Source organism: Cicer arietinum, chromosome 5 (assembly GCF_000331145.2).
Source record: "Cicer arietinum cultivar CDC Frontier isolate Library 1 chromosome 5, Cicar.CDCFrontier_v2.0, whole genome shotgun sequence".
Classification (NCBI taxonomy): Eukaryota; Viridiplantae; Streptophyta; class Magnoliopsida; order Fabales; family Fabaceae; genus Cicer; species Cicer arietinum.
In genome coordinates, this window is record NC_021164.2 from 19,420,979 (window position 1) to 19,448,267 (window position 27,289).

Sequence of the window (27,289 nt, forward strand, 5' to 3'; positions counted from 1 at the left end):
TTCTGTTGCTACCTCACCTTGCATCAGCAACCCTTCACCTTCTTTCAACAATACTTGCATGAATGCCCCATAGGATAACTCAGTTTTAGTTAGAGCAGGGTCCCCTGTTATAGTAATTAATGAATTTCCTTTTTTCACTGTTAGTTCCATATTACCAAAATCTGCTTTCACCTTTCCTAAACTTGCAAGCCATTCCAGCCCCAACACTAGATCAACTCCCTTCAAATTAAACAAGTAGAAGTCTTGAATCACTTCTAACCCTTGCATCCAGATTTTCAATTCCTTACACTTGCCTTGACATCTAATTTGATGTCCATCACCTACCTCTACTGTATAAGTTTGAGTAGCTGCCACCATAAGTTGTAACCTTTCAACCATTTCTCTTGCAATAAAGTTGTGAGAGGCCCCACAGTCTATAAGAATCACTACTGGAGTCTCCTTGATTGTTCCTCCTACTTTCCATGACTTAGTAGAAGTGAGGCCTGTCATAGAATACATGGATAATTGCAAAGAATTCAGAGTTTCCCACACTTCTGATTCCTCATTCTCCTTATCTATTTCTTCCTCCTCAGCCAATATGAGCATTCTCAATTGTTTATTCTTACATACATGATCTCTATTAAAGGGTTCATCACAACGAAAACATAACCCTCTTTCCCCTTTTTTCTTTCATCTAAGCACTAGTCAATTTTCTGTAATCTCCCCTCACTCTAGAACTTTCACTACTTTGATTCTGTCTCATAGTATTATTTACACTCCCGATTGATGATGCTTCTCTGTTGTTATTCATTGGTGGTTGGGGTTCCAATGTCACTACCTTACTGTAAGAATTTGGCTTATAGGAATTGTAAGATCTAGTGTAAGTCCCACTGTTTTTCTTTGTTAATATCAAATTTTTCTGTTCAACAAGTATAGCTTTTTGAATCAATTCTGACAGATTAGTCAACTCATACAACTTAACTTCTGCCTTAATTTCTTCTTTCAATCCATTAAGAAATACTCCCCTAACAAAATCTTGGTTAACTTCCCTTAAAGCCCCAGCATATTTCTCAAACAATTCAACATACTCTTCAACACTATTGTTTTGTTTCAAGGAAAGTAATAATTCGAACGGATTTTGAATCATAGAAGGTTGGAAGCGTCTTACCACCGCAATCTTGAAGCTTTCCCACGTTGGATTAGGGGAGTAACCTTCCCACCATTGATACCAACTAAGAGCTTTGCCTTCTAACGAAATCATCGTAGCTTGCATCTTCTCTTCTGGCGTCACTCCTCTGAGTGCAAAATATCTCTCTAATTTCTGAACCCACCCATAAGCATCATCTCCAGCAAAAATAGGGATTTCTAACTTTCTCCATCGACATGGATTCGCGTTCTGCCTATGACTTTCACCTTCGTTCTCGTTCTCACTCCCCTCATCAAACGAGTTTCTTTCTTTTCACCTTCATTCTCCTTCTCACTCCCCTCATCAAACGAGTTTCTTTCTTGATTCACCCCTAATTTGCTCGCTATCGCAGCTAACAGATCTTCTGATTTTTTCATTTGAGCTTCATGGAGCTCCATTCGCATCTTCAATATTTCACGATCTTTCCTCAATTCCTCGAACTCATTGTTCCCGTTGTCTTCGTTTCTGATTGTCATGCTTCTGGTAAAAACCATAGACGATTGTAGCAGCGCTCGTATGGTGGTTCCACTCCCTCAGGGCACCTAAATCGGTGCTCTGATACCAGTGTTAGAACCACTGGTATTTATGACTAAGATGAATTGAATCAATGAACAATACCTAACCAGAACCAATATGATTCTGTTAGGAATAGTAACTCTCACTTTATTGAATTGAATGAATATAGAAGATGATACAATAGATCCCTCGATCTGGTCCTGGTTCCTCAACCAGTGGTTACAACTAACTCCCAACTAACTCTCTCATTCTCACTTACTTTCCTTTTATAGAACAAACTCCTAACTGCCTAACAAACTCTTAACTGCCTAACAAACTCCTAACTGCCTAAGCCAAGCTTATTAGACATGTGTTACAATTAGGAAGGCTTCATCCAAACCTTCCTATTTCCCCTCTTATATACATTTCTAATAATATTCCTATCAACATCATATCAAAAATAGATAGGAAATATTGGTGAAGATACCATTCATTGGATATCTTTAACAAAATTCTAGAACCAAAAACTCAACACTCTATTTTCTTCAGAACAGGAAGAAGAAAAAAAAGTAGCAGAACATTAATCACAGACCATATATGCATATTCAAATCATCAACTTGTTCAAATAATCATAAAAAGTCAACAAAGAAGTCCAAACAATCTGAGAAGAAATAATTACCACAAGTCTTAACTTCTGATCCTTATAGCGGTTATCCCTAATGGAACTGCGTAAATCATCAATTTTCTTCCTTTCAACAATAAAATCCAACACATATTCACTGCCAAGAGTTTTATGGCGCGCTATCCAAATTCCATCTCCAACTGGCAATCGCCGAACCTAGATATGAATCAATTTCTTGATGATTTCAATCATCTTATAAACAGAGAAGTGCATATTCAAGAAATAAACATAGTTCAATCCAAATCCATTATGAGTAATAACACATCTGATTTGTTTCACAATTAACAAGTTGTCAAAAAAAGCTTAATGGAAAATCTCCAACTCCATTAATAACTCAAAAGAGGTAATGAGTTCAATTCAAATTGAAGAACAGTTGTTACCATTTACTGGCCATTTCTTTCTTGAAGTATGTCATAAACTTCAAACATTAGTTCACAAAAAAAGTACCAAAGGATAAAGTAATATTCGCTGTCAATATCAGGAGCTATATTGACAATGGCATCATTTCATTTATGCAGTGGACCACACTTAATGAGGAAAAATTCTCAATTTATGTTTTTTCTTCAAAAGTTTATCCAAAATCCAAACACAAATTTAATTACAGAAATGATATTTTTATAGGAAAAAATGAAGAAAAAAACTTAAATAAATGCACTCATAACATACACCAGGAATAAATATACAAGACATGTGCATGTTAATAATCACACCTAGTGACCACATGTTTCAAATGTTATTTTCGGTGACAAGCATCAACATTCATTAAATAATATATACATTTATGTTTTATTCACTAAAAAATATACACTTACGTTTTGGAAGTAATATCAACTACTTGTAGATGGTAAAGAAATCAAACCTCACCTCTATTTGGATTTTGAAGTTGCTACATATATTCTCAATAATTTTTCTAGATCGCGATCTGAAACAATCAACAATAGAAAATAAAGTTCATTGGTGTCATTAATTAGCAACATCCCACAAGATGTACCAGATTGCTGTAAATACAAATAAACTATATATTATCTCACAAATATTAAAATGAACATCAAATAAAGCATAAAGTATATGATACAAATCATACAAAAACCCTGAGTGAAAAGGGTCAATTTATGTTACTAACCCCTGTGTAGCAAATTGCTCCCGATCATCCAATATTAAAATTACTTCATAAGCATCCTCAAATCTCTCCCCCAAGCTCAAAGGTGGCACACTTAAAATGTTCACCTTTGATTCAAGCTCATCCTTGTTTGGATTTTGCATAGTATGATTCTAAGATTTTCACCAAGACAAGTACTAATTTTAGAAAAAGCTTTAAGAGCTATAAAGTAATAGTAATGCATAAGGTAAATTTAAGATAAATACAAAGGAACACAGAAAACAAAATTAGGTTCAAATTGCATTTTACCCACTAATTTGATATTCAAATTGCATTTTCCACCCCAATTATCAAATTAAGTACATTAGACCCTAATATTTAATACAATACAACCATCATAATCTCATCCCTTCCATCTAAAATAGTTGTTTACAATTGACATAATAAAATGAACATGTTGTGCCATGAGCTTTTAGTATTACAAAACAATCATCCTCTAATACATACCTTACTTCTGAAAACATTATTCAACAAAAGAGTTACATAATGGTTGAGGGGGAAAATTAAAGCAAAGGAGTTGGAGCCTCAAGGTAGAAAGTTGATGCAAGATAAAGAGGGCTGTGGAATTTGTGACAGGGTTCAAGCTGGGACATGGAGTCGTGGATGAAGCTCATTCATGCGGGGTTTGTTCTTTTGCGTGATGAAGATGGCAAATGAATTGGGTTAATGTCGAGACACTAGTTCATGGAGGAAGCATGTTCACACTGGGACTCGGACTGGGATCTGCTGGAGGCAGGAATGTGGTATGCACCTGAACTTTTTAAACAGAAGAAGGGTTTGTTAGAGGGAGGGAGAGTTGTTTAGAGGGAAGAACAGCTGGTCCATGATGAAAAATTGGAGTTAAGGCTATAAAACGTAAAGTGCAGTCATTTAGCATTAAACTTTAACTGGTGAGTAAACTAAGTTTGACCAAGTTTATATCCATCCACTCGAGTCTGTCTGAGCTTGTGCAACAGGTTTTTAGGCGAGTTAAATTGATCTCTAGACTCGCACAATTATGAGTTCAATTACGAGTTTGACAGCCATGAAAGGGAATGCAGTATCAATGCAACGTGTAACTTCTATGACATTTTGCAACACAAAAATGAAATATGGTCAAGAATGGTACATATTAGTGGTCATTGGTCACACATTTTAATAATTCCTAAAGTGTGAAAAATCATTATCAAAAGAAGTAGCCATCTTATTCCCGGTACACTTTCACATTAAAAACCATTCTTACATTAGAAATGATGCTATAGGTCAATTTAACAAATGGAACAAACCATACAGTTGATGAGCAAGCTCTCATGGTAAAAGGTGGAATATCAGGAGAACATGAATTTGCCACATTCCCACCAGAGGATGAGCTCACTGTTCTGCTTGCTTTTCCAATGGGGCCTTTTGGACCTGGTCATTTATGAAATGATTTACTGAGATAAAATATTCATCAGCGACATTAAGCAACACTGAAACATGGAAGAAGAAATCAAATACCATTTACAACAGTATTAGCACTCATTATTTGAGATTTTGGCTGTGAACCATAGACTTGCTCCTCCCGAAGATGACATAAAACCGCTGGCCACAGAGATGAGATATCTTTATTTGGATGGCTTCTAGAAACATCCTCAAAAGCACTAATAATTTGCTCCTTGGAGTAACCCATGTTTGTAAACTACAGAAGAAGTTGCAATAGACAAGAAGAAAAATTACATTTCAATTACTGGGCAACAATAAAAGGGAAAATCGTCTGCAAGTGAGCTGACATGACAATAACATGTTAATTAAATAAGTTAATCTTAATACATGAACTTCATGGACCTTCATTTGAAAAGAGATATAAGTTATGAAGCACTAACATTGGCACAAAACACATTGAATTCTAAAAAGTGCAAGGCACACTCCGAGATATATATATATATATCCACTTAGTTTTAATTTTAAAGTTACATTGCTTATTAATTGGACTAGTGGTATTGTATGTTTTGCTATTTTCACATTAACATTAGAATTTGTTTGTCCTCTGCTGAACTTATGTTGCATATAATCTTTTTTTTTATAGGAACCAATGTACCTTGTTACCAAAAACAGCAACACAAGCAAGAAGAAGAAATAGATGCAATTAAGAAAAATAGGCTGTATTATTGATAGTAAACGATAATAGTAATAGAGTTTCTCTAACTACTCCCAGCGCAAAGCTCCAACACAGGAATCCTACTCTGGCTCTAACATAAACCTACTCCGTCATGCCTCTAAGAACCTAGATCTTAATCTTAAATACTACTAAGAGATAATTCCAGAGAATATATTTATTAAGAAGATATTATCATAGAATATCTCTATTATATATTACTAATTACTAATAAAATATAGATAATTCTAGAGCCTATCTTTACTAAGAAGATATTATTGATAAATATATTGATTATATACTACTAATAAAGTATTCTTCTAATTTAGACACCATATTAATTACTTAAACACCTCACTAGTAAACTTAGACTTCCTTTCATAAACCCTCCATATTTTGGGTTTGCCTATAATACCCTTATCGGTAGTTGCATTCCCATCAATTTTACACTACGATTCTATTTTACGCTATTAAGTCTTAGACACAAAAAAGGAAATGAGCAGATCAACTTAACCATGAAGGTTTATTGATATCATAAAGTTTTACAGACTATACACAACTAATACAAGAAACAAAGGTTTATGAAGACAATTCGAACAAAGTTTTATGAAGACAATTCATCAATTACACTTGACTATAATTATGACCAACAATCCAATTGTAATTTCATGAAAATGAATCCAAAAAAATTAGCAATAAATCAAAATTTATACCATATAATTCAGCATCGGCACCATTTCAGTGCTTTCCAAGGAAAAGGAGCAAGTAAAGGGCAGAAGCATATAGTTGAATATGAAGAAACAAAAGAAATAACAAGGACTTAAATAAGAGGAAGCATACCCTCTCAAGGGAATCAAGTGGAACATCAACTGGCTTCTTTTTCTGGTTCAATGGTGATGTCACTTCTGATTCCATATCATGAGCGTTGATTTCCATATCTAATGAATTTTGAATATCCATACGAGAAGAAATTTCAACAGAAGCCGACTTGTCCAGAGATTCCGCCATTCCAGATCTTTTAAGACAGTCACATGCTGCTTCCTTACCTTCTTGAGTTAACATGTACCTAAAAACAAAACAAATTTCATCTTTATAAACATGGAGAACTCTCATGTAACCATATCAAACTCTACGTTTCATTTAAAAACCATATTTAATCATTTAATGTTTCTAAACAAGAGCCACTTTAATAGTTGCTAGTTTTAAAACTTAGTATCTAATAAATTAATCTGTAGGTGTACATTTGCTCTGCTAAGCACATTCATCCATAGAATGCACAAAGGAAATCATAGAAGCAATGTTCACTGGTAACGAATTACAAAAATAATTCCGAAAAAATTCTTATGCTATATAGAGAAGGCTCAATTGTCAAAACATATTAAAAGGAAAAATACTCTCATGCCTAACTATAAAAAGACAATTTAAGAAATTAGTTAAAATTCACAACAAGGAGGTTCCCTTAACAAGTGGCTTTTAATTATATTAATATATGAAAGACATGCACAATAGAAAGCCATACTTTGCTGGGCAACTTGATTTTACAACTAATCCTTTAGATATCAATGTCTTCATGCAGGTCCATCCACTGTACCAATCCTGTGGAGAACTTCCAAAATGTCCAGGTTTTCCTTTCCCTTTTTCTTGTCTGAACATTCATTGGTCAAAAGTCGTAAACATTTTCTTAGCCAACTAGTTTATTCAAAACACAGAACAAAGAAAGAAACTATATTGAACATACGCAATTGGTGCTCGAGATAACCCACTGGCTTCAGCAGCATCGATGAGCTCCTGTTTACGCATATATTCATTCCCATTTGAAGTTCCCCTATTAAAAATGTGCTTAATCTTATAATATAACAAATTTTACCGCAACAACATCAAAAACATATTTAACCCACAAAAAAAAATGTATCAGTAGTGCATGTGATGTCACCTATATATGTATATGTATATGCATATATGTACCTGTAAAGGGTTATCAATAATGCATAAGCTACAGAGTTCCTTTGAGGCACATAGCGCTTGGTTCCTTTAGTTTTCTTTCCTATAAAATTGGAGAAAAAAGGAACAATTTTAAACAGAAATATGGACAAAATAAATGTAAAGCCAATGGAAGACAGCATAAAAATAAAAACTAAACAGCCCCAGACATACCCTTTTTGGTCAAGTCATCTGGTTCACAACCTCCGGAACCAGTCCCAAAAAAACCCTGCATGAGCCTCAATATCATTTTCCCCACACCCCTTCCATATCAATCCAAAAAACACAACAGAGCATCATTAGATTACAACACCATAAAACCCAACTTAAACAACCTTAGTTTGTCCTTTACCCTCCCCACTTCACAAACATATCAATAATGTACACACAGAGATAAAACCAATCACTAAGCACCCAAACAACGCTTTCCACTTCACTCAAATCCTGGACAATTCTCAAATTAAAAGAAAATGAAGCTTTGTTACTATAAATGCAAGTCACAACAAACCCAATATATTACAAGCTTAATGGAGATACGCAATCATTATAATTTTACACTGACATCCTATAAGAACTTGTGATATTGCCACATAAGCCTAATTTATAACCAGATGTTAAAACTACTTCACGCTGATATTCATTTTCATACATTGCAGCACAATATACTCATTTTTCATACATCACAATTTATAACTACATTATAATCTCTATGATATGTTTCTATCTCAGCAGTGTGGATAACAATGAAACCTAGTGTAGTCCCATAAATAGCTCAGTTGATGAGTTAACAGACGTTGAAAGAGTTTTAAGTAGAAGATCTTGAGTTCCATCCCGGATACTAACCAACTCTTTTTTATTTTGGTTTACACCGGTTCCCTCCAGCAGACGCAATCCTATTAGAGACGTGTCGGACACTAAATGTAGATACCTCTTCGAGCAGGGATTTGAACTCAGGTTCACTACGTTGTGAGAGTCTAGTCCCTTCGCTAGACTCAACCTTCAGTTGAAAACTAACCAATTCTAACTTACTAACATTTGCTTGTAAAATAAACAATGAAACCAATTGTACGTAATAGCATAAAGTGAGAGAACATAATTGAATTATAGACTTAATTTTCATATTAATATTATATTAATTAATGTACATTTAGTTATAATTCTTAATCACACGATACTTGCATAGTGACAGAAAGTGGAGAAAATTGGAAACATACTTAATTTCCGAGAAATCTTTGATGGTTCGAATAGGATTTTTGGAGTTACAGACATTGAAATGAGCCTTAGAAAGTGTCATTTCAATGTTATCAGAAAGACCTTTCGGTTGCGCCGACATTTCCTTCCACTTGTTCCACATGAACGACGCCAGTTCTTCGTTCTCCGGGCAACGAACCCTAGTCCGGTTCTCCATTCCGGTAAGGTTGGGTTTTCTTGCGGGTTTGTTTAGGGTTCCGGTGAAGAGAGATCAATTACGTGAAGTGGTTGCAGTTGCAGAAATAATGCCGCGCTTGGTTCGCTTTTTCAAATCGAGAAAATGTTGCCCAGATAGAGATTCGAATTCACTTTGTTACGAGTTAGGATAGGCTTGGATTTGGGTTCGGGCTCGGACCACGGGCTTAAACGCTTTTTTTGTCAACTATCACGGACCTAAAGGCTATACGGGTTGTTTGTTGCACATAGTCTTTCAAGTTTCATCCCGTTTTAGTTTTTAAATTTTTGGTTTAATTGCAGTATTGGTTTTCTTATTTTATCTGAATCACAAAAATAGTCTCTTCATTTTGTTTCTCTCCAATTTTAGCCCCCAAACAGAATTTTAGTCCAAAACTTGATGAAATTTCATTTTTTTAAACCATTTATGATCATAGATTTCAGATATAATTGTTGCACCACGACATCTTAAGGTATTGTGTGACTTAAATAAACGTAAAAAAAATAAAATTTCATCAAGTTTTGGACTAAAATTATGTTTGGGGACCAAAACTGAGGAGAAATAAAATGGAGGGACTACTTTTGCGATTCAACTAAAATATGGGGTCCAAAACTGCAATTAAGTCTAAATCTTTTGTTGTATTTAGTTCTTTAATTGAGACTTTATTTACAATGTTAGCCTTTTATATTATAGCTTGTTTTTATAAATATTTTTTATTAGTAATTTCATTTATAAAAAAAGTATCGCTTGACCGCTACAACGTGTGCATAATAGTGCTTACATGATAAATTAATTATTTTCATATTGATACTTTAAATTTTGGTAAAATGCATTTAGAGTCTTCTAATTTTACACCAATTTTTACTCATGTCTAATCTTCTTCTTCCTATTCGTCGTCTTCTTCTTTCACTTTATCTTTAAAAAATTTAAATTCCAAAATTTGTAATTTCAATAGAAAAACTCAAAACCAAAAATTCATCATTCCAACAAGAATAAAAAAAATGAATTATTATAAATAAAGACAATTCACTATAAACCCACTCTATACAAATGAGTTGTTCAACTCATTTTCAATATTCTTCAAGATATTTTTTTCACAAATTTAGTTGTTGATTTTGTTTTATTTTTATGGGTTTCAAGAATTATTTTTGCTGATGGTAAATGTCATGGAGGTTTCAATAACAATGTCAATAAGGAAGAAGGATTCTTTTTTATAGGATTCAAGATGGATTTTTTATGGTTTGTACAAATTAATTGTTGATTTTATTTTTGTTTTTATGGGTTTCAAGAAAGATTTCTTCATTCATCTTTATTGATCTCCAATCATAATTGAAAGCGGTTTAGAGTTTAAAGTTGCATGTTCTTCCTTCTTCCAACAATTTAGATTAAAATCTTTATCAAATTATTCATCTTCATCGTAAACTTAAAAAAAAACCAAAAAAATGTCAATTTAAAAACAAAAGCAAATATGAATCTCATTATAGAACAATAGATTTACACTGGAATATGGTGAAAAGAAAGAATGACTAACAGTTCAAATGAAATATAATTTACAAGATCAATTTGAGAAAATTAAAAAACATAAAGCATCAATATGAAAAATGAGTTAAACTTAAAGGAACCCTATAAGTTTTCACTTTTTGGGTTGGAATAATTATAAGAGTTATTTTTTTAGAATTTTATTTTAATAAAAATTAATTAAAAAAATATTATTTATGTTTTTGCCATATTATGCACACATCAGCATCGTAACGTTCAAGCGGCAATTATTTGAACTGAATTAACGAAAAATGACATTGTTGTAAATGAACCATAACTTCAAAGTTAATGTTGCAAAAAACATGCAACTTAAATGACTAAATCCTAAATCAGAAAAATGAGTTGTGTCTAAAAGTTATAGGATTATAAAAGATTATAATGATTCAAATTCAAATTTTTCGGAACAAATAAAAATTGTGTGAAAATTAATTTTTATTTTAGTATAATTATTTCAGAGTTTTTTGTATTTTACATAAGGAATAGGGGGAATAAGTGTGGGGTATATAGCACCTTTTTAAAGTGAGAAAGTGAATAGTTTTTATATTTTTTCTATAAGTTTTCTTCACTAGAGGTAATTTTGTTCAAGACACTTGTACTACGTATCTCTTACGGCGAAAATCAAATTGTGGTTTTCCAAGTTGTGTGATAAGCCTCTTTTATTAGGTTCGAATTTTTTTATTTTTGTATAATGAAGGGCCAAGGCCCATAAAGAAAAAGATTATAAAGTAATAAAGCAGGGGAAAGAAACACCCCTAAAATTATCAGCAAGAAATTGCAATACCTATGAAGGAGGATTGTTGTAAACCATCATTCCAAAATCATGTGTGCACCCCAAATTAGCCAAAGCATCTGCACACCTATTTGTCTTCAGGTATACGTGAGTGAAATCAACCTACTATGTAGAATCAATAAGAATTTTGTATATTTGAGAAGAGCCTCTATCATTTGGCACTTCCTTCTCCTCCTCCTTGTAAATTTTGAATCACCACAATAGAGTTGAGTTGCACCTCCAACCGAGTGATTCCTTTATTTCTGGCCAACCACAACCCACGACACACAACCCATAATTTAGACATATATAAGCGCAAGTGTTTCCAATAAAATTGGGCAATTCAATTAACTAAATACCTTTATCATCTCGTATCATGCCCCCAAACCCAAGTGTACCATTGTTGCTCTTTAATGCTTCGTCCATATTAAGGCAATACCAACCATGTCGATGTGCAATCCATGATACATTCACAAAGGTGTTTTACCTGAATTGTTTTGATGGTTCTTTTTTGAAGTGCTCTTGTAACATTGAAGGAAATTCATAATATAATTCCCAAGGTTTTAGAGGACTTACAAAATGTGGGTCATCTATTCTTTGATCCCCCCATCTCCACAACCAAAAACAAGTGGTGGCCCAGATGGCGCTCCATTGCATATCTTGTTGATGTCCAATGTAGCGAGTCATGTTGAACTCAACCTAATTATTTAGATCACCTCTAAAAAAAGACTTTGTTGATCAAGTATGATAAGTTGCATCCAAATCGTGACCGCTAAGGACAAGTCTCTCAATACATGCATGTAAGGTTGTTTCCTCCCATTGTCCATAGTGAGTACAATTCGGATCACCCAACACCCATCTAGCCTTCCTTGAGTTCGTGAGAAGTCTGTCATGCCTTGTTTGCCACACAAATATGCGGAGTCTCTCCATAGATTTGAGATGTTATATCTTGGCCTAAGCACAATTTTCTATATTCTCCACATTCTCACTAAGTAGCTTATAAGCACTTCCAACCGAAAAGCCACCCATTATACCTTTCAATCATAACATGATATCAAACCCATGGTCATGATAGGGGACAAGAGCATGTTCCTTATTAATTTTCCTATAGGACGTTGCGTAATATGTATATGTTACGTTCTCCACTATCATTCATTGCATTATTTACTTTCCAATTATTTACGCATGTAAGGATATTACTAACAACCTTAAATAAATAGGTGTGTCCATCTAACCAATTATCATGTCAGAAATATGTGGTGCTCCCATCTCCAATTGCCCAGAAAATGTGGCCCATCATATGAGTCCAAACTCTAAAAATTTATTTCCATAGCGTTGATTATGCAGACTCAACCATGACACCTTGTTATAGATTACTATTCCTACCATAGTTCCTTATTAGTTCCTACCATGACACCTTTCAACTGAATTTCATGAAACATGCATCATTTAGAAGATGCAATTTTTTGAACCCAAACATCCACACTATTTAGGAAGCCTCATTATGTTCCATCCAATTAAATGGGCGTACTTGTTGTCATCACCATTTCCTCAAATGAATATTCTTTGGATTTTTTTCTATTTTGTATAAACAACTTTTAGGTAATTGCATGGTCATCATGGGGTAGACTATAGGATTGCTTGAATCCCAAATTTGGCTTGCGTAATTCGACCTTCTAAGGATAATTGTTGTGTTTTTCATCTTGCCAAATCTTTCTTTACTCTCTCAATTAAATACTGGAAGTCATGTTCCCTCATTGCTCGACCCAACGCTAGGATTCCAAGATAATCTCCCAGGGAGTTGGTTTCACTGAATCCTGACTGATTCCAAGTTCATGCGATCATCTTACTTTACATTTTGCAAAAAAAAAAAGGATTTGGTATGGTTCATTTGTTGGCCTGACATTGAGCAGAAGAGTTGTAGCATGCTTATAATTGATGTCATGATTTCTTCAGTTGCTTGTCCAAACATAAGCAAATCATATCCATACATCAGGTGGGATATCAATGGACCATTATGACCAACTCTCATTGGTTTTCAGCAAACTAAGTCAACCTCATCTAAATTAAGATGGGACAACTTGTCAATGCATAAGACAAACAGGTAAGGGGACACAAGATCTCCTTGCCTAATATCGCGCTTTGGTGAGAAAAAGTGAATCTACTTCCATTCCAAACAATGTTTATTTTGACTGTGTTGACACAGACCATGATAAATTCAGTCATCTTCTATAGATCTTTTCAATAAAACTCCACTTGATTCAATTATATGCTTTATCTATATCTATTTTGATAGCAAATAATCATTATGTTGCTTTTCCTTTTTTCCATACTATGCAACACTTGTTGCGCAATCACAATGTTTTCATAGATATTCCTCCCTGAAACAAAGTTGGTTTGATAAGGGGACACAATTATGGCAATGATGGGCTTCAGTCTATTCACCGTGATTTTCATGAGCATCTTATAGATAATATTACTCAGCGAAATTGGTCGGAATTGGTTCACAAATTCAAATTTTTCCACTTTTGGAATGAGACAAATATCAGTATGGTAGATTTCTTCAATTGTCTTTGGGTTATCCCACATTGCATGAGCAAAGTCACACATACTATCATTCATAAGGCTCCAATCCCCTTGGTTAAAGCCGATTGGGAACCCATCTGGCCCAAGAGCTTTCCACTCACGCGCTCCAAACACAACCTCACGAAATTCATGAGTATCAATAGGAGCACATAACCGCACAATGTCATCTTGGGAGAGTTGAAGAAAGGAAAGGTGTAATCGGTTTGTACCTGTAACACACTAATATTATCATATATATTATATATGTGTCTCTCTTAGTAATTATCAAGATTTATTATTTAATTAATAATTTATTCTATGTGTAAATAAATTAAATTTTATCACCCTCTATTTTACTTAAATAATAAGAACATTTATTTTTATTTAATTGTTTTGGCGTGACAATTACACAACGACTATTTCTTGCACAGTTATTTTCTAAATAGTTTCTTGTCTATTTTGTTTATTTGATTAGTTCAAATAACCATGACACTGATGTGTTAAATGTGTTGATTTTATTTATTATTTTTAACTAAATAATAATTTATAGAAGTTATATTGTTTGTTTGTTCTATTTTGAACCAAAGAAGCAATTGAGCTAGGATATAGTAGAGTTAGTGAGACTAAATCGTCATACATGAGGATTCTTACATGAAAATATTTTTGGTCCATCCATCTTTAGTGTAAAAGAAAGTATCTTAATTCATTTCTCCTACTCTCGTCGATGCCAAGATGTCCTTAATGACAAGATTTTATGACAATTCATGGTATCGTTTTGGCATAATGATAGTTTTGATGTCCTTATCTCAATCAATTAAGAGAGGAGAGAATGAACTTTCCCTCATTTTTGATACCATGCACCCACTTCTCTATCTTCTCCTTACCACTTTTAATTCATTTTTTGAAATTGAGGTTACAAAATTAAATTATGGGTTTGATAGTTTTTTTTTTTTTGCGCAATCAAGAGGATAAAAAAATACTCTTCTTCCTTGTTATTTATCACGCCTCCCTCTCTCTTAAACAAATATTATGATTTTATTTTAATTGTTTTTTATAAAAAAGAATCCTATGAAACTTTTGGTTTAATGACAATTAACAAAAAAATTAAAAGGTGATCTATATATTAGTGTATACCTATTCTTTTATCACACCTATTTTTGTTTTCTCCTAAGTCTCCTAACTTTCCATCACCAACAAAAGAAGAAGAAAAAGAGAAACATAGCTTTCTTCCCTTGTTATTCTCACACCACCATAATCATTGCCAAATTGAATTCCAATTTTCTTTCTTCTTTTAATACCATCTCAAGTAAATTGAAGACCTTTCTCTTGTTCTTTGATTCTTGGGACTTAGAAAATGTTGGTAGGAAGAAAAACACCTAAGGTAATGGCTTTTTCTATTCAAAGTTAGACTAGATATTAAATTAGTTATTTGTAAAATATTGATATGATATATTGATGTCTTAAAAAAAAAGTGTTGATTTTTATGTTTGTCTTATCAATTTTAACTATAAAGTTTTGATTGTTATGAGCCATATGTTTGTCTTCATGAACTTAATTATAAAGTTTTGATTTTTATTATTATAACACGAGTAATATGCTTATTGGGATATATTTGATATAAAGCTACGCTTTTTGTGTGTGTCTAGGTGTATTTAACTATAAAGTTCTTATTTTTATTATAATATCATGAGTAATATGTTTGTTAGGGTGTATTTGATTTAAAATCTTGATTTTATGTATTTTAATTATAAAGTTTTGATTTTTTATGAAAAATATATGTGTCTTGAGGAAATTGATGAAAAATTTAGATTTTTAATTATGATAATATGAAGAGTAATTATTGTGATGCATTTAATGTAAAGTTTAATTTTTATGCTTAAATGACTAATAATGAGGGAAAATTTATAGTAGAATGAATAAAGTTTCTATTTTTATGTGTTCTTGGTGATTTAAGTTTTAATCTTATCAATAATATGTAACACATCAAATTTTATGGTTTATAAAATGAAAGTTGTTATTTTGAGATATTTATTCATGTATATGTATGTTTCATATTTGGGATGTTGAAATTATTGATTCTTGACTATAAACATTCATGAGAATATAAATTTTGAGATATATGTGATTAAAAATTAATTTTGAATACTTTATTTTTGGGGTTGCTTTGTGGCTGATTGGTTTATTTTCATGACATATCATATGTCTTACTATGGACGTCTTTGTGTCTGATTATATGTATGACATAATATATGCATTTTTGTGGGCGTCTTAGTGACTAGTTTAAATTTTCCATTTGATATGAGTGATTTTTTGTGTGAATTCCTTAGTGGTTGATTGTAGTTGGATCATATAGTTTTAGAGCAAAAAGAACTTGCATATATTTTTATTTTTATCTAATTATGTGTTGGAGGTTAGTTGCTACTTGATTTATGTAGGTACATTTTACAACTTAGTAAAAATTTAATCTTGATATATCTTTATGAACTATTCTAAAATCGATTTCTTTAAATCTTTTATTACAAAAATATTTTATAGTTGTTAATTTATTATTTGGTTTAACTTTTTTTTAGGCTAAAGTACATATATTTGCGGTCCCTTAACTTAATTTCAGGTAACGTTTTAGTCCTTTATTTTTTTGTTTCGAGTTGGTCCTTTATTTTAATTTTAAGTGACAATTTGATTAATTTTAAATGAAAATATGTGTTTATTTCAAGATTTAAGTTATGAATTTGATTAAATTTGTATTTTATTGAAGATGATTATTAATTTTATGGGTTTTGGTTGAAAATTTTGATGATTTTTTTGAATTTTTGTATAAAAAATGATAACATTGTTGAAATTTTAAAACATTAAATATTAAATTGTCATTTAAAATTAAAATAAATGATCAACTCGGGAAAAAAAAAAGATAAAGGACTAAAACTTTACTTAAGTTAAGGGACCACAAATGTAATTTAGCTTTTTTTTTTTTTAATCTTAAAAGAGATGGTAAATTCCATCAAAATTAACTCACACAACTGTGAAGTCACGGGTTCGAACTCGAGACAAGACGTCCGACCTAACAATATCGGTCTTTGTCAATTGAGCTATAGCTTAAGGACTATTTGGTTTAATTTTCACCATAGCATGAACTCACCCCTTACACCAACATTTTAGGTACTAATTATCTTGAAATGTTGCATGATTAAATAATTCTAACTTAAAAATAATACTTCGTATCAATAAAATCGGCACAATACATTTTTAAAGATTATTTACTTTTAGTCGTTAACTTTAAATATAAATGCAGAGGTAGAATTTTTATCTACTTAAAAAATAATTGAATCATCGTTAGTTTCAATTAATTTTATTTTTCGTAAATTTCACTTAAATAGATTTAATTATATTTTAGTGCGTAAATGGACTTTTTCTGACCATTAGTAAATTAACTTTTACAAAAAATACTAATCAGTAAGTTGTATTCAATATTAAGTAGTAATTATTTTCAAGTGCAATTTTTACTAATTACATCGTAAATTATCTTTTAAAATATATATATTCATTTTTTTCTAAAAAAAATAAACAATTTTTAAATAATGCTTTGGATCGAAATCCAGACGTTACAATACCCACTCTGAAGAGTGATCTGGTCTTCAAAAATATTCTTATATAACTCTTTAATCATCTATTTGATCTTGAGCTCATAATCAACCCACTCTCTATCATCATCTTAAAGCACAATGATCTTGTTTTACGGCTCTGATTCATAGTTTTTAAATGGTAATATTTGGTTTTTTTATCTCCATTTTGGTCGAGTGTTTGGAACCAGATTATTATTTCTCTTTGCTTAAGAAATCAAGTAGTTCTTGTTGGATGGACTTTTCCAACCTGTTGAGATAGGGATTGGAGATTCCTAAATGTTGTTTATGTTGGATACTTTCAATTGGGCCATAACATTCCTTTTTATTTTAAAGATGCTACCAAAGGTATGGGTATCCCAATGGTTAAGCGTATCCCCATGTGTTTGACTATAGCTAGTAGTGTTAGGTCACTAGTAGAAAATTGGGCTTTTAATACGGCATATTTAAGTCGGTTACGTGCTACCAGACTTAACAAATGAGGTGGAGGTACATTTAAGTCGTTTGTCCGTATAAACAAGTTAACAAGATGAGGTGGTGGCAGATTTGTAAATACGTCGGTTATTTATTAAACGACGTAATAAAATGAGGCGGTGGCAATTTTGTAAATATTTAGACCTTGTTTAAGCGGTTCTATTAATAAGCGACTTAAAGCTCAGTTTCATGTTTGATCGTCTGACGTCAATTTCATTTAGATAAAATGATTATTATATGTGTTCATAATTTCATTTAGATAATAATATCATATTATTTAAAGGAAAAAATATATGTCAAATTCATTTTTTTTCTAACTATTTTTTATTTCACTTTAATAGTTACTTATTTGTAACAAATAATTATGTATCATAGTTATTTGAGTAAGTGTACAAGTGTAGATAAATTTTTACAAACTTACTTTTAAAAAAAACTTCATAAAAACCAAGGAAAATTTTATTGTTGTTTTTTTTAAATAGAACCTGTTATATTTTGAAGAAATAAGAAATCATAATGAGATTTGTCATAGTTATACAAAACCGATATGGTATGATGATTTGTTAAACATGACAAATTTATAAGCATGACTACTATGTCATGTTACATATGTTGAACATCTTAACATAGTTGTTTCATGGATGCAAGTACGTAATTTTTTACATGTTGTTATTGATTGTATTTTATTATATTTGTCTCATAAAAAATTATAAGTTGTTATTGATTGTATTTTTTAATGTTCATATGATAAAAAAATTAGGATTCAGCCGATATTGATTGTATTTTTTTTTAGATGTTTATATAAAATTGTGATTGTAAGTACAAAACTCTTATTTGAAATTTAATACGAAATATTGTATGGATTAGGAGCGTGAAAACAAAATGAGAAATTTATATAAAAAAATATAAAAAAAAATAATTATTTTAACTATATCTATTAAGTCAGTTGGTCAAAATATCCGACTTAAAAAGATGATGTGTTGTACTGAATTTATGATGTTTAAGTCGGTTAAGGTGAATCGACTTAATATGATGAAGCTCTGTTAAGTCGGTTCATGGAACGAGTTAAAAAACAACATATTTTTTAAGTCGTTTGCTGTTAACTCGGGAACGGAACCGACTTAAAATGTATATTTTAACCGACTTAAAAAGACAAAATTCTACTAGTGGGTGCACATTCCATTCCTTAGGGATCATATCATTATAGGTAGGATGATTCATTCAAGCTTTTTGAAAACGAAATTCCTAACCTTGGAGTTAGAATGGGGGCTACATAAACAAATGAGGAAGGGTGGTGATTGAAGATATCAACCTAAGGCAAGACTCTCATAGTAGCATCTGGAAATTGTAATCTACATTCATCATTGCATAGAGCTCGATCAAGGCGTTTGAAAATGTGCGAATGACCATTGAATATGGGTTCTCTCCAAATGAAACAAGCTACAATGGCTCATTTTTCTAGTAGGTACCAAGCATTTATATTATCAGTGAAAACGTTACATTTGCAAATGGAAGTTGGCGCTCCATCTTTTTTCTCATTTTGAGCAGCAATGTCATTGAAATCCCCAACTAGCACCTATCCCCTTATAATATCTTGACCAAAATTTCTTAATTTTATCCACATATCTTTTATGAGGTTCTCCCTTGGACTAACACAAAATTTTAATTGCATTACCATGTTTCTCCAGATCCACCCTCGTTTCCATAATAACCATCACATTCGATGTATTATTGTCCATGTAATGTTTACATGAAGGATAAAATGTCGAACTAGCTACACTACGAAAGTTCAAAAGGACTATTTTTGAGTCTTGGTAATTCATTACACACATTAATCGCGAAGCATGTGGTTGCCTTCATCCTTCTAGGACAAGGGTTGGGTCTCAAGAACCATATCCATATTTGTATCCATTCTGCCATGCATGTCCATATCAATTTGGGGTGGGGGTGTTCCACAATTTTCAATTAATTGTATCTAGACTAAGCCCAATTACTAAAGCTTCCTGACTTAGACTCGTGTGTTTTTTATTCGGAGGTCTAGTGTGTTGATGCAACCCAAGTACTTGAATAGTAATTGGTTGATTTTGGATACTATATTGACCTCGTGATTACCCCCATCTATCACTTTGTTACCTCAGATCGCCTCGCGATTGTTGTTGTTATGGTGGCCATCAATTTATGCCCCCTCAAATCTAGGATTTTGACCTATCTTGTAACACCCTTTATTTTAATTAATTAATTTAATTTTTTTTTGTTTTTTTTTTTGTTTTTGATTAATTTAGTGTGACGATAATAAGATAATTATTCATTAGATGTTTAATTATTTGATGAAGTATTTTTATATTAATTAATTATTTATTGGAATTTTTATTATTAACTAATTAAAACTCGTAGAAATATCTGTCTAAGTGACTAATGATTTGTACATTTCGAACATCATTATCATTGTCATGACATACCATATGCATATTTGTAGACGCCTTAGTGGTTGGTTTAATTTTCTCCATTGATATGGGTGACTTCTGTGTGGATGTCTTAGTGGCTGACTATATTCGGATCTTATATGTTTAGAAGCATGCATAACTTGCATACATTTTATTGTCATTTTTATTTTTATATAATTATTTGTTCTAAGGTGAGTTGCTACTTGAGTTATTTAGATACATTTTATAACTTTTGATACATCTTTGCAAATTATAAATAAAAAAAATCAATTTCTCTAAATCTTTTATTACAAAAAGATTTTATATTTATATTTTATGGTTGTTAACTTATTATTTGGTTTAATTTTGTCCTTGGATGAACTGACCCCTTACACCAACATTTAGGTACTAACGATCTCGAAGAGTTGCATGAATGACGTATGTTTGGCGCAGCGCGTGGGAAAAAATGGCACTTTAATAAAATAATAATAATGTTTGTAGTGATAAGACCAATGTGGTACATTTTTTAAGTTTATTTACTTTTTATCATCGATTTTAAATAGAAATGCAGGGGTGGAGTCCTTCCGCTAGGAAAAACCTGAATTATTCTATTTTAAGACGTAAGTGAACATTTTCTACAATTAGTAAATTGTCTTTGCAAAAATAATAATAATAATAATAATAATAATAATAATAATAATAATAATAATAATAATAATAATAATAATAATAATAATAATAATAATAATAATATCGGTTAAATTGTGTTGTGTTATTTCTTAAAATGAAATCAAACTATTTACTAGTGAAATTTTATTGATTATATGATGAACTACTTTATTTTTATTTTTAAAATAATGTCGTTTTTGAAAGAAAATGAATATTTTTAAGTAATGTCTTGGATCAAAATCCGGGACGTTACATTGTGGTATAAGAGCATTAATTCTCGGACTTTGGTGGGGTGGGACTCTTCGTTTATGTCGCATGTTTTTATGAAATGTTGCTCATGTTGTGACACCCTAAATCCCAAAATAATATATATAATAATTTATATTATATTTCTATAAAACTTGAACAGATAAATAAAAATATGTTTACAAGAAAATAAAAACTTTTATTTTTAACTTAGGATATCACATTTCTCAAAAATCAAAAGGAACACTTTAAACTTATTTTCTCCATTAAAATAGTGTAATCTCAATAAGCTTGATTTAAGTATTATTACTTGATTTAATTTAAAAACTTACTAGTACTTCTAAGATTTTCATACAAAAATTTGTTTCAAATTAAATAAGTAAACTACAATTTAAGCCCTTATTTCCGGTATCACCTATCAGAGTGTGGTTCCTCCCAAACTTGAACTTCAAGACTCATTAACCTGTAATAACTGCGATTTCGCAAACGCATGGCCAAGTCAGTCAAACACAAACAACGAAGGAGGTGAGTTTCGAAATCATGTTAATAGTATAATATAAGTAAGAAGAACACGCAAACAATCATAACAGATCGTATCATAATCACATTACGATATATCAAAATATTTAAGTAAATAGTATCATATTACAACATCAAAGTCACTCAAGTAAAATAATCATCTCATTATAATATGCATCAAATCATCTAAGAGTAATTATTATTACTTTTGAAATACATCAATCACAAGGAAATGAAATGTTATTCATGAGCTTAGACTCTACCTCACAATGTGGTATCATTCTAACTCTGAAGTACTTGGTTAGGAGGCTTGATACTATGCCACCATTTTGGTGGACAGACAAGTCAAATTGGCCCTGTCCTCATAGATCCCATCAACTCAACCCGAGACACATATACGCGACAATCGAGGTAAACATGTGTTGCAGGTAGCTCCCAACATTTGGAGGGCTACCTCCAAGTCACCTAGGAATTCTCCACCCGAATACCTCCAAGGTCTAACAATCTTGCCTTAAGACTCGATAGCAGACCGTCTCGATCAGGCTCATTCAGTTGTACTTCCCCGAAATCACTAGGCTTGTCAGGCCTTACCTATATGATGACAAAATAATCTTCACTTCACAAATTCTCAATATTTATTTTATCTCCTCGTTGGCATATGGTACTCCATTAAGACCTTCATCTCAAACACAATTTGGAATCACAATATTCTCATCACAATTATAACATCACTATCATTAATCACACATCATCATCATTACATAAACTCATCCCAAATTTATAGCATCACTATCATCAATCATACTGTTGGACTTTAGTCATTTGAATCCTAATTTTGACATAATTAACAAACATACAATGTTCATACACCACATGATAAATCTAATATTTGAATTGAGCAAGATTTCAGGAACAACAATCAAATCCTACACACTTGGAACATATTGCTTGGAACACAAGAAATCAACAAAAGTTGATTTTTGACTGAAGCAAATCGATTGGGAAATCGATTTCATAACAAGGGTGTAAGGAAACACAACTATTTGTGTTGGTATAATCGATTGGGCAATCGACTGACTAAATTAGAAATGAAAATTGCACAAGTCAGTAGCACCCCAGTTTTGAGGGTAATCGATTGGCAAATCGATTATACATTTCACAAGCAAACCTGATTGAAATAAATCGATTGGGAAATCGATTGGACAAGTCACAGTGACACCCCAGTTTTGAGGGTAATCGATTGGCAAATCGATTGCTTAAAGATCATTTGTAAAATAACTTTCCCTGTGACAAACACAAATCGATTGGACAATCTATTGTGTAAAATTTCAATCAAGTTAAGTTTGGTTGCAATCGATTGGGGAATTGATTGAACTAAGCTCCAGGTAAGATCTTTTCAGACAAATACATACAAATCGATTGGCACGTCGATTAACATCAAAATAGCTGAGTCACTGACTTAAACACAATCGATTGGCAAATCGATTGAAAGAACTTTTAAAATCTCAGTGATCTCTGAGCTTGTGGCCAAATCGATTATGAGTATTTGTTAATCGATTATGAAGACTTAATAAATCGATTACGAAATCGATGGATATGTGTTTTATTTTGAACATAACATCTGCAATCGATTACGAAATCGATGCATATCAGTCTTAACATAATCTATGAAAAATGTTGTTTAAATAATCGATTGGCAAATCGATTGGCTTATATAGTTTCAAGATTCAAGAAAAACAAGACACACGATAATCGATTGGCAAATCGATTAGACTGGTTTATCACTTTACGAAATCGATTGGTAAATCGATTGATTAATGTGTTTTTCAGAAACTATATAAACTGTCTTCAATCTGTCTTTCAATAACATGAATGATAATAACAATGATATCAATCTGAAATATACATTGAATATTCTTGATACACAATAACACTTGGTCAATTCATTGAGATTACTTTTTCAGATCAAAAGAAAAAGAAGATAATCAACAATCAATTAGATAGCTGGAAAAGTGATCTTGAAAGACAAGGATTCTCATAAACAAATCTTTGAATATCCAGAATTGTGAGAAGCCATTTTGACCAAGATTGAAGACTACTTTTTGTTCTTCCTTAATTCTGTTTGTAATAATTCTTTGAAACAAAAACAAAGCGAGAAAATCCAGCTAGAAACTGGTGACTACTTTCTTGGGTGAGAGTGCTCAACAAGAAAGAGTTGTACTTTGATTCTGTGATAGGTTGCTGAGTATCTACAAGGATCAGAGGGTGATCAATAGGAAAGAGATCATTAAGATAGATAGGTTTCGGGGATGAAACTGGACAATCTGTAATTGATTCTTTCTATTGGAGAAGAAAATCTGAAATCCGTTTGGATTTGCAGGACTGGATGTAGGTTGTCAAGTTGACAACTGAACCAGTATAAATACTTGGTGCAATCTTCTCTAACCCTTAACTCCTTTAATTTTCTATCTTGCAATATCTGTATATGTGATTAATATTAGATGCATGTTAAACATATTCTGTGATAGGTAATATTGTTTAATCTAGTAATTTGACTTGCATGCATCTTGGTTAATCTCTTATCCATCTAATTGAAATTGCTAATCTTGTATGCCTCAATTTAAATTCCGCTGTGTGTATGAAATTGATCTAATTTCTTAGAGAACTGATACATTCCGATTATTGCGAGGTCATAAATACCAACACATACATCAACACATATATTCATAACAAATTTATCACATCACCATTATTAATCATACATTATCATCATTACATAAAATTATCACAACACATCCATTTTTATTATAACATCATTTAAACTCATCTAATCAAACATATGCATAAAATTAATTCAACAATCAATATCCCAATAACATCAAACACCACACATTTAAAGAACTTAAATCAAATATCACCATAATATCAAATGTCACACATTTAATGAAATTAAATCAAATATCACAATAATATCAAATGCCACACATTTAACGAAATTAAATCAAATATCACCATAATATCAAATGTCAACATTTAACGAAATTAAATTAAATATCACAATAAAATTAAATACCACGCATTTAACGAATCAACCAACACCTTATAAGTATTTTTATTCCAAATTTTAATCTCACAATTTCCATTTTGCACATTAATTAATTTATTACTCAAAGGGCTACTGACGTACGTAGCGAGTCCCGAATGAATTGTTGGAAAATACGGTTTTCCCGATCATCTCACAATATATTATACTCATGAATTCAAACGCTCTCTCTCCTCTTACCTTATTTTGACGCTTCCACACATGAGTATGATCCCTTGAGAAAATAATCTTTATTCTTTGACTTTTTGTCCTTCAATCGATCTAACTCGACGGTTTATGGGTAAACGTCAAAAATAAATTATGAGAAAATATTCTAAAAACTAAAATTTGAAATTCGATTAAGGAAAATTACCATGAATCAAAAAACCAATCAGTGGATAATATATCCACTTTTCACACAATCGTTTTGGCATTGGTTTAACTCAAATCGGACGTACGGTGAAGAAGAACGGTACAAAATAACGAATTCTGTAAACGCAGAAATCAGATATTTTAGGGAGAAAGTCAGGTTGTTAAAAATCTGGAAAATTGTGTTTAATTGAATAGTTAAATGAGTAAAACAACATACTAAAATTTGGACGAAAACGGAGAAACTTTTCTAGAACAGTTATAGATCACCGGTGTCAAACGATAGGTTGTTGTTGTTGTGTTTCCTCTTTGGTTTTAGAGCTGCAATTCCCTTTTTTTTATTAACAATTAGGGTTGGTAAAATCTATTGGTCCCTTTATATGTTTTAACATTTTTTTTAATATAGTGTAATTACTAAATATTGCTAATATTTCTAAACTAATATTTTATAAAATAAAGTAATTAATCTTTTAAAATATATTAAGAATCAAAACTCTCATATTCAAAATAATCACCCTAATGACACTTTTTTATTTATTTATAAAAAATACTCACATTAAAATACTATCATCATTAGAGAATATTCAAAATTATAAAATAAATAAGTATAAAATCAACACTTTATATTAATTACTAAATCATACTAAATATATATATAATCACAATATCATAATAAGTATATAATAATAAAGAAAATCGAACACAATATTACCACTATCTCAAGATAATTTTTTATAAAATAAATAATTAAAATAAAATATATTTAGAATTAAATAAATATAATTAAATACACATTTAATATTAGTCAAACGCATAAAAGAATGTTATATTAACTGGGTGCGCGCATATACACGTAAAATCGTATAAATCTTATTCTACAAAATATTACACTAAAATAATATTATTTAAAAAAAATATAATATAATAAAATAAAATATTTATTATTTATATCGTTCATTTAATATAATGTGTATCAAACTAGCACATCATAGAAAATATTCATATAACGAAAATTAATCACAAAGTTTATTAACATATATTTTATAATAATTTTAACATCAAATTAATTATTTAAAATCCTATTTAATTAATAAAATAGTTTATCATAAAATTTAGGGTGTTACACATGTTAATTGTCTAATTTTCTAATTATTTGAGTTTTACTAATTATTTAAATGTCTATTATGTGTCGTTAATTATGTAACCTTCTTGAAATTGAATTTTATTAATTATTTAAACTTTATTACGTTATTAATTGTCTAACCTACTTGAATTTGAAATTTTACTAATTACTTAAATTTCTATTATGTGTTATTAATTGTGCAACCACCTTGAATTTGAATTTTTTAAAATTACTTAAATTCCTATTAAGTGTCATTAAATATGTTAATTGTCAGGTTTTCTAATTATTGAATTTTACTTAAATTTCTATTATGTGTCATTAATTGTATAACCTCCATGATTTTTGTCATTATATATATGCCTTAAATATTTGGTTAAATGGTGTTATTATATATATGCCTTAAATATTTGGTTAAATGGTGTTATTTTATTGTGTATTTAATTGTTTTCAAATTTGAAATCTCTATATCTACCACTACAAGAAAAACACCATTTTGTGGCCAACTTTATAAATATTTTGTGGCCGAATAAAACCCTCACAAATTAGTGACCGAAAAAGCCCTCTCACAAATGTCAAAATTGAAATTGGTCTTTATTTGTGGCTGAAAAAGCCCTCACAAATTTTTAAATATTTAACTTGATTTTGTGGCTGCCTAAGCCCTCACAAAATCACAACATTGTGATTTTGTGAGGGCTTAGGCAGCCACAAAATCAAGTTAAATATTTAAAAATTTGTAAGGGCTTTTTCAGCCACAAATAAAGACCAATTTCAATTTTGACATTTGTGAGGACTTTTTCGGTCACTAATTTGTGAGCATTTTATTCGGCCACAAAATATTTATAAAGTTGGCCACAAAATGATGTTTTTCTTGTAGTG

The 27,289-nt window shown here is 31.1% G+C and overlaps 2 protein-coding genes across 3 annotated transcripts in view; both read right to left on the reverse strand.

The window, feature by feature from the left end:
• LOC101505642 (crossover junction endonuclease MUS81) overlaps positions 1–9,266 on the reverse strand; it is a 14,188-nt gene extending 4,922 nt beyond the window's left edge. Inside the window, exons 1-11 of one of the 2 annotated variants that reach the window (XM_004513312.4) lie at positions 8,810–9,266; positions 7,770–7,858; positions 7,581–7,659; positions 7,354–7,440; positions 7,135–7,260; positions 6,456–6,681; positions 4,979–5,159; positions 4,773–4,891; positions 3,467–3,615; positions 3,208–3,265; positions 2,341–2,499 (exon numbers count right to left, since the gene is read on the reverse strand). In XM_004513312.4, the coding sequence (XP_004513369.1) occupies positions 2,341–2,499; positions 3,208–3,265; positions 3,467–3,615; positions 4,773–4,891; positions 4,979–5,159; positions 6,456–6,681; positions 7,135–7,260; positions 7,354–7,440; positions 7,581–7,659; positions 7,770–7,858; positions 8,810–9,003 (1,467 nt within the window). In that variant the 5' untranslated portion in view covers positions 9,004–9,266. The remainder of the gene's footprint in view (positions 1–2,340; positions 2,500–3,207; positions 3,266–3,466; positions 3,616–4,772; positions 4,892–4,978; positions 5,160–6,455; positions 6,682–7,134; positions 7,261–7,353; positions 7,441–7,580; positions 7,660–7,769; positions 7,859–8,809) is intronic. The other variant, XM_073369189.1, reaches the window with a different exon arrangement.
• On the reverse strand, positions 8–2,324 carry LOC140920567 (uncharacterized). The gene is made up of 2 exons (XM_073369190.1): positions 1,443–2,324; positions 8–1,392 (listed from the first exon to the last, which is right to left on the reverse strand). Exons 1-2 carry the CDS (start codon positions 1,657–1,659, stop codon positions 674–676), a joined length of 936 nt encoding a protein of 311 aa, XP_073225291.1. The 5' UTR covers positions 1,660–2,324; the 3' UTR covers positions 8–673.
• Positions 9,267–27,289: the final 18,023 nt, after the last annotated feature.

Coding starts and splice junctions, on each gene's coding strand:
- LOC140920567 (XM_073369190.1), bottom strand. CDS start 1,659: ATGGTTTTTACCAGAAGCATGACAATCAGAAACGAAGACAACGGGAAC. Junction 1,393..1,442: donor GAGTGAGAAGGAGAATGAAG/GTGAAAAGAAAG, acceptor ACGAGAACGAAG/GTGAAAGTCATAGGCAGAAC.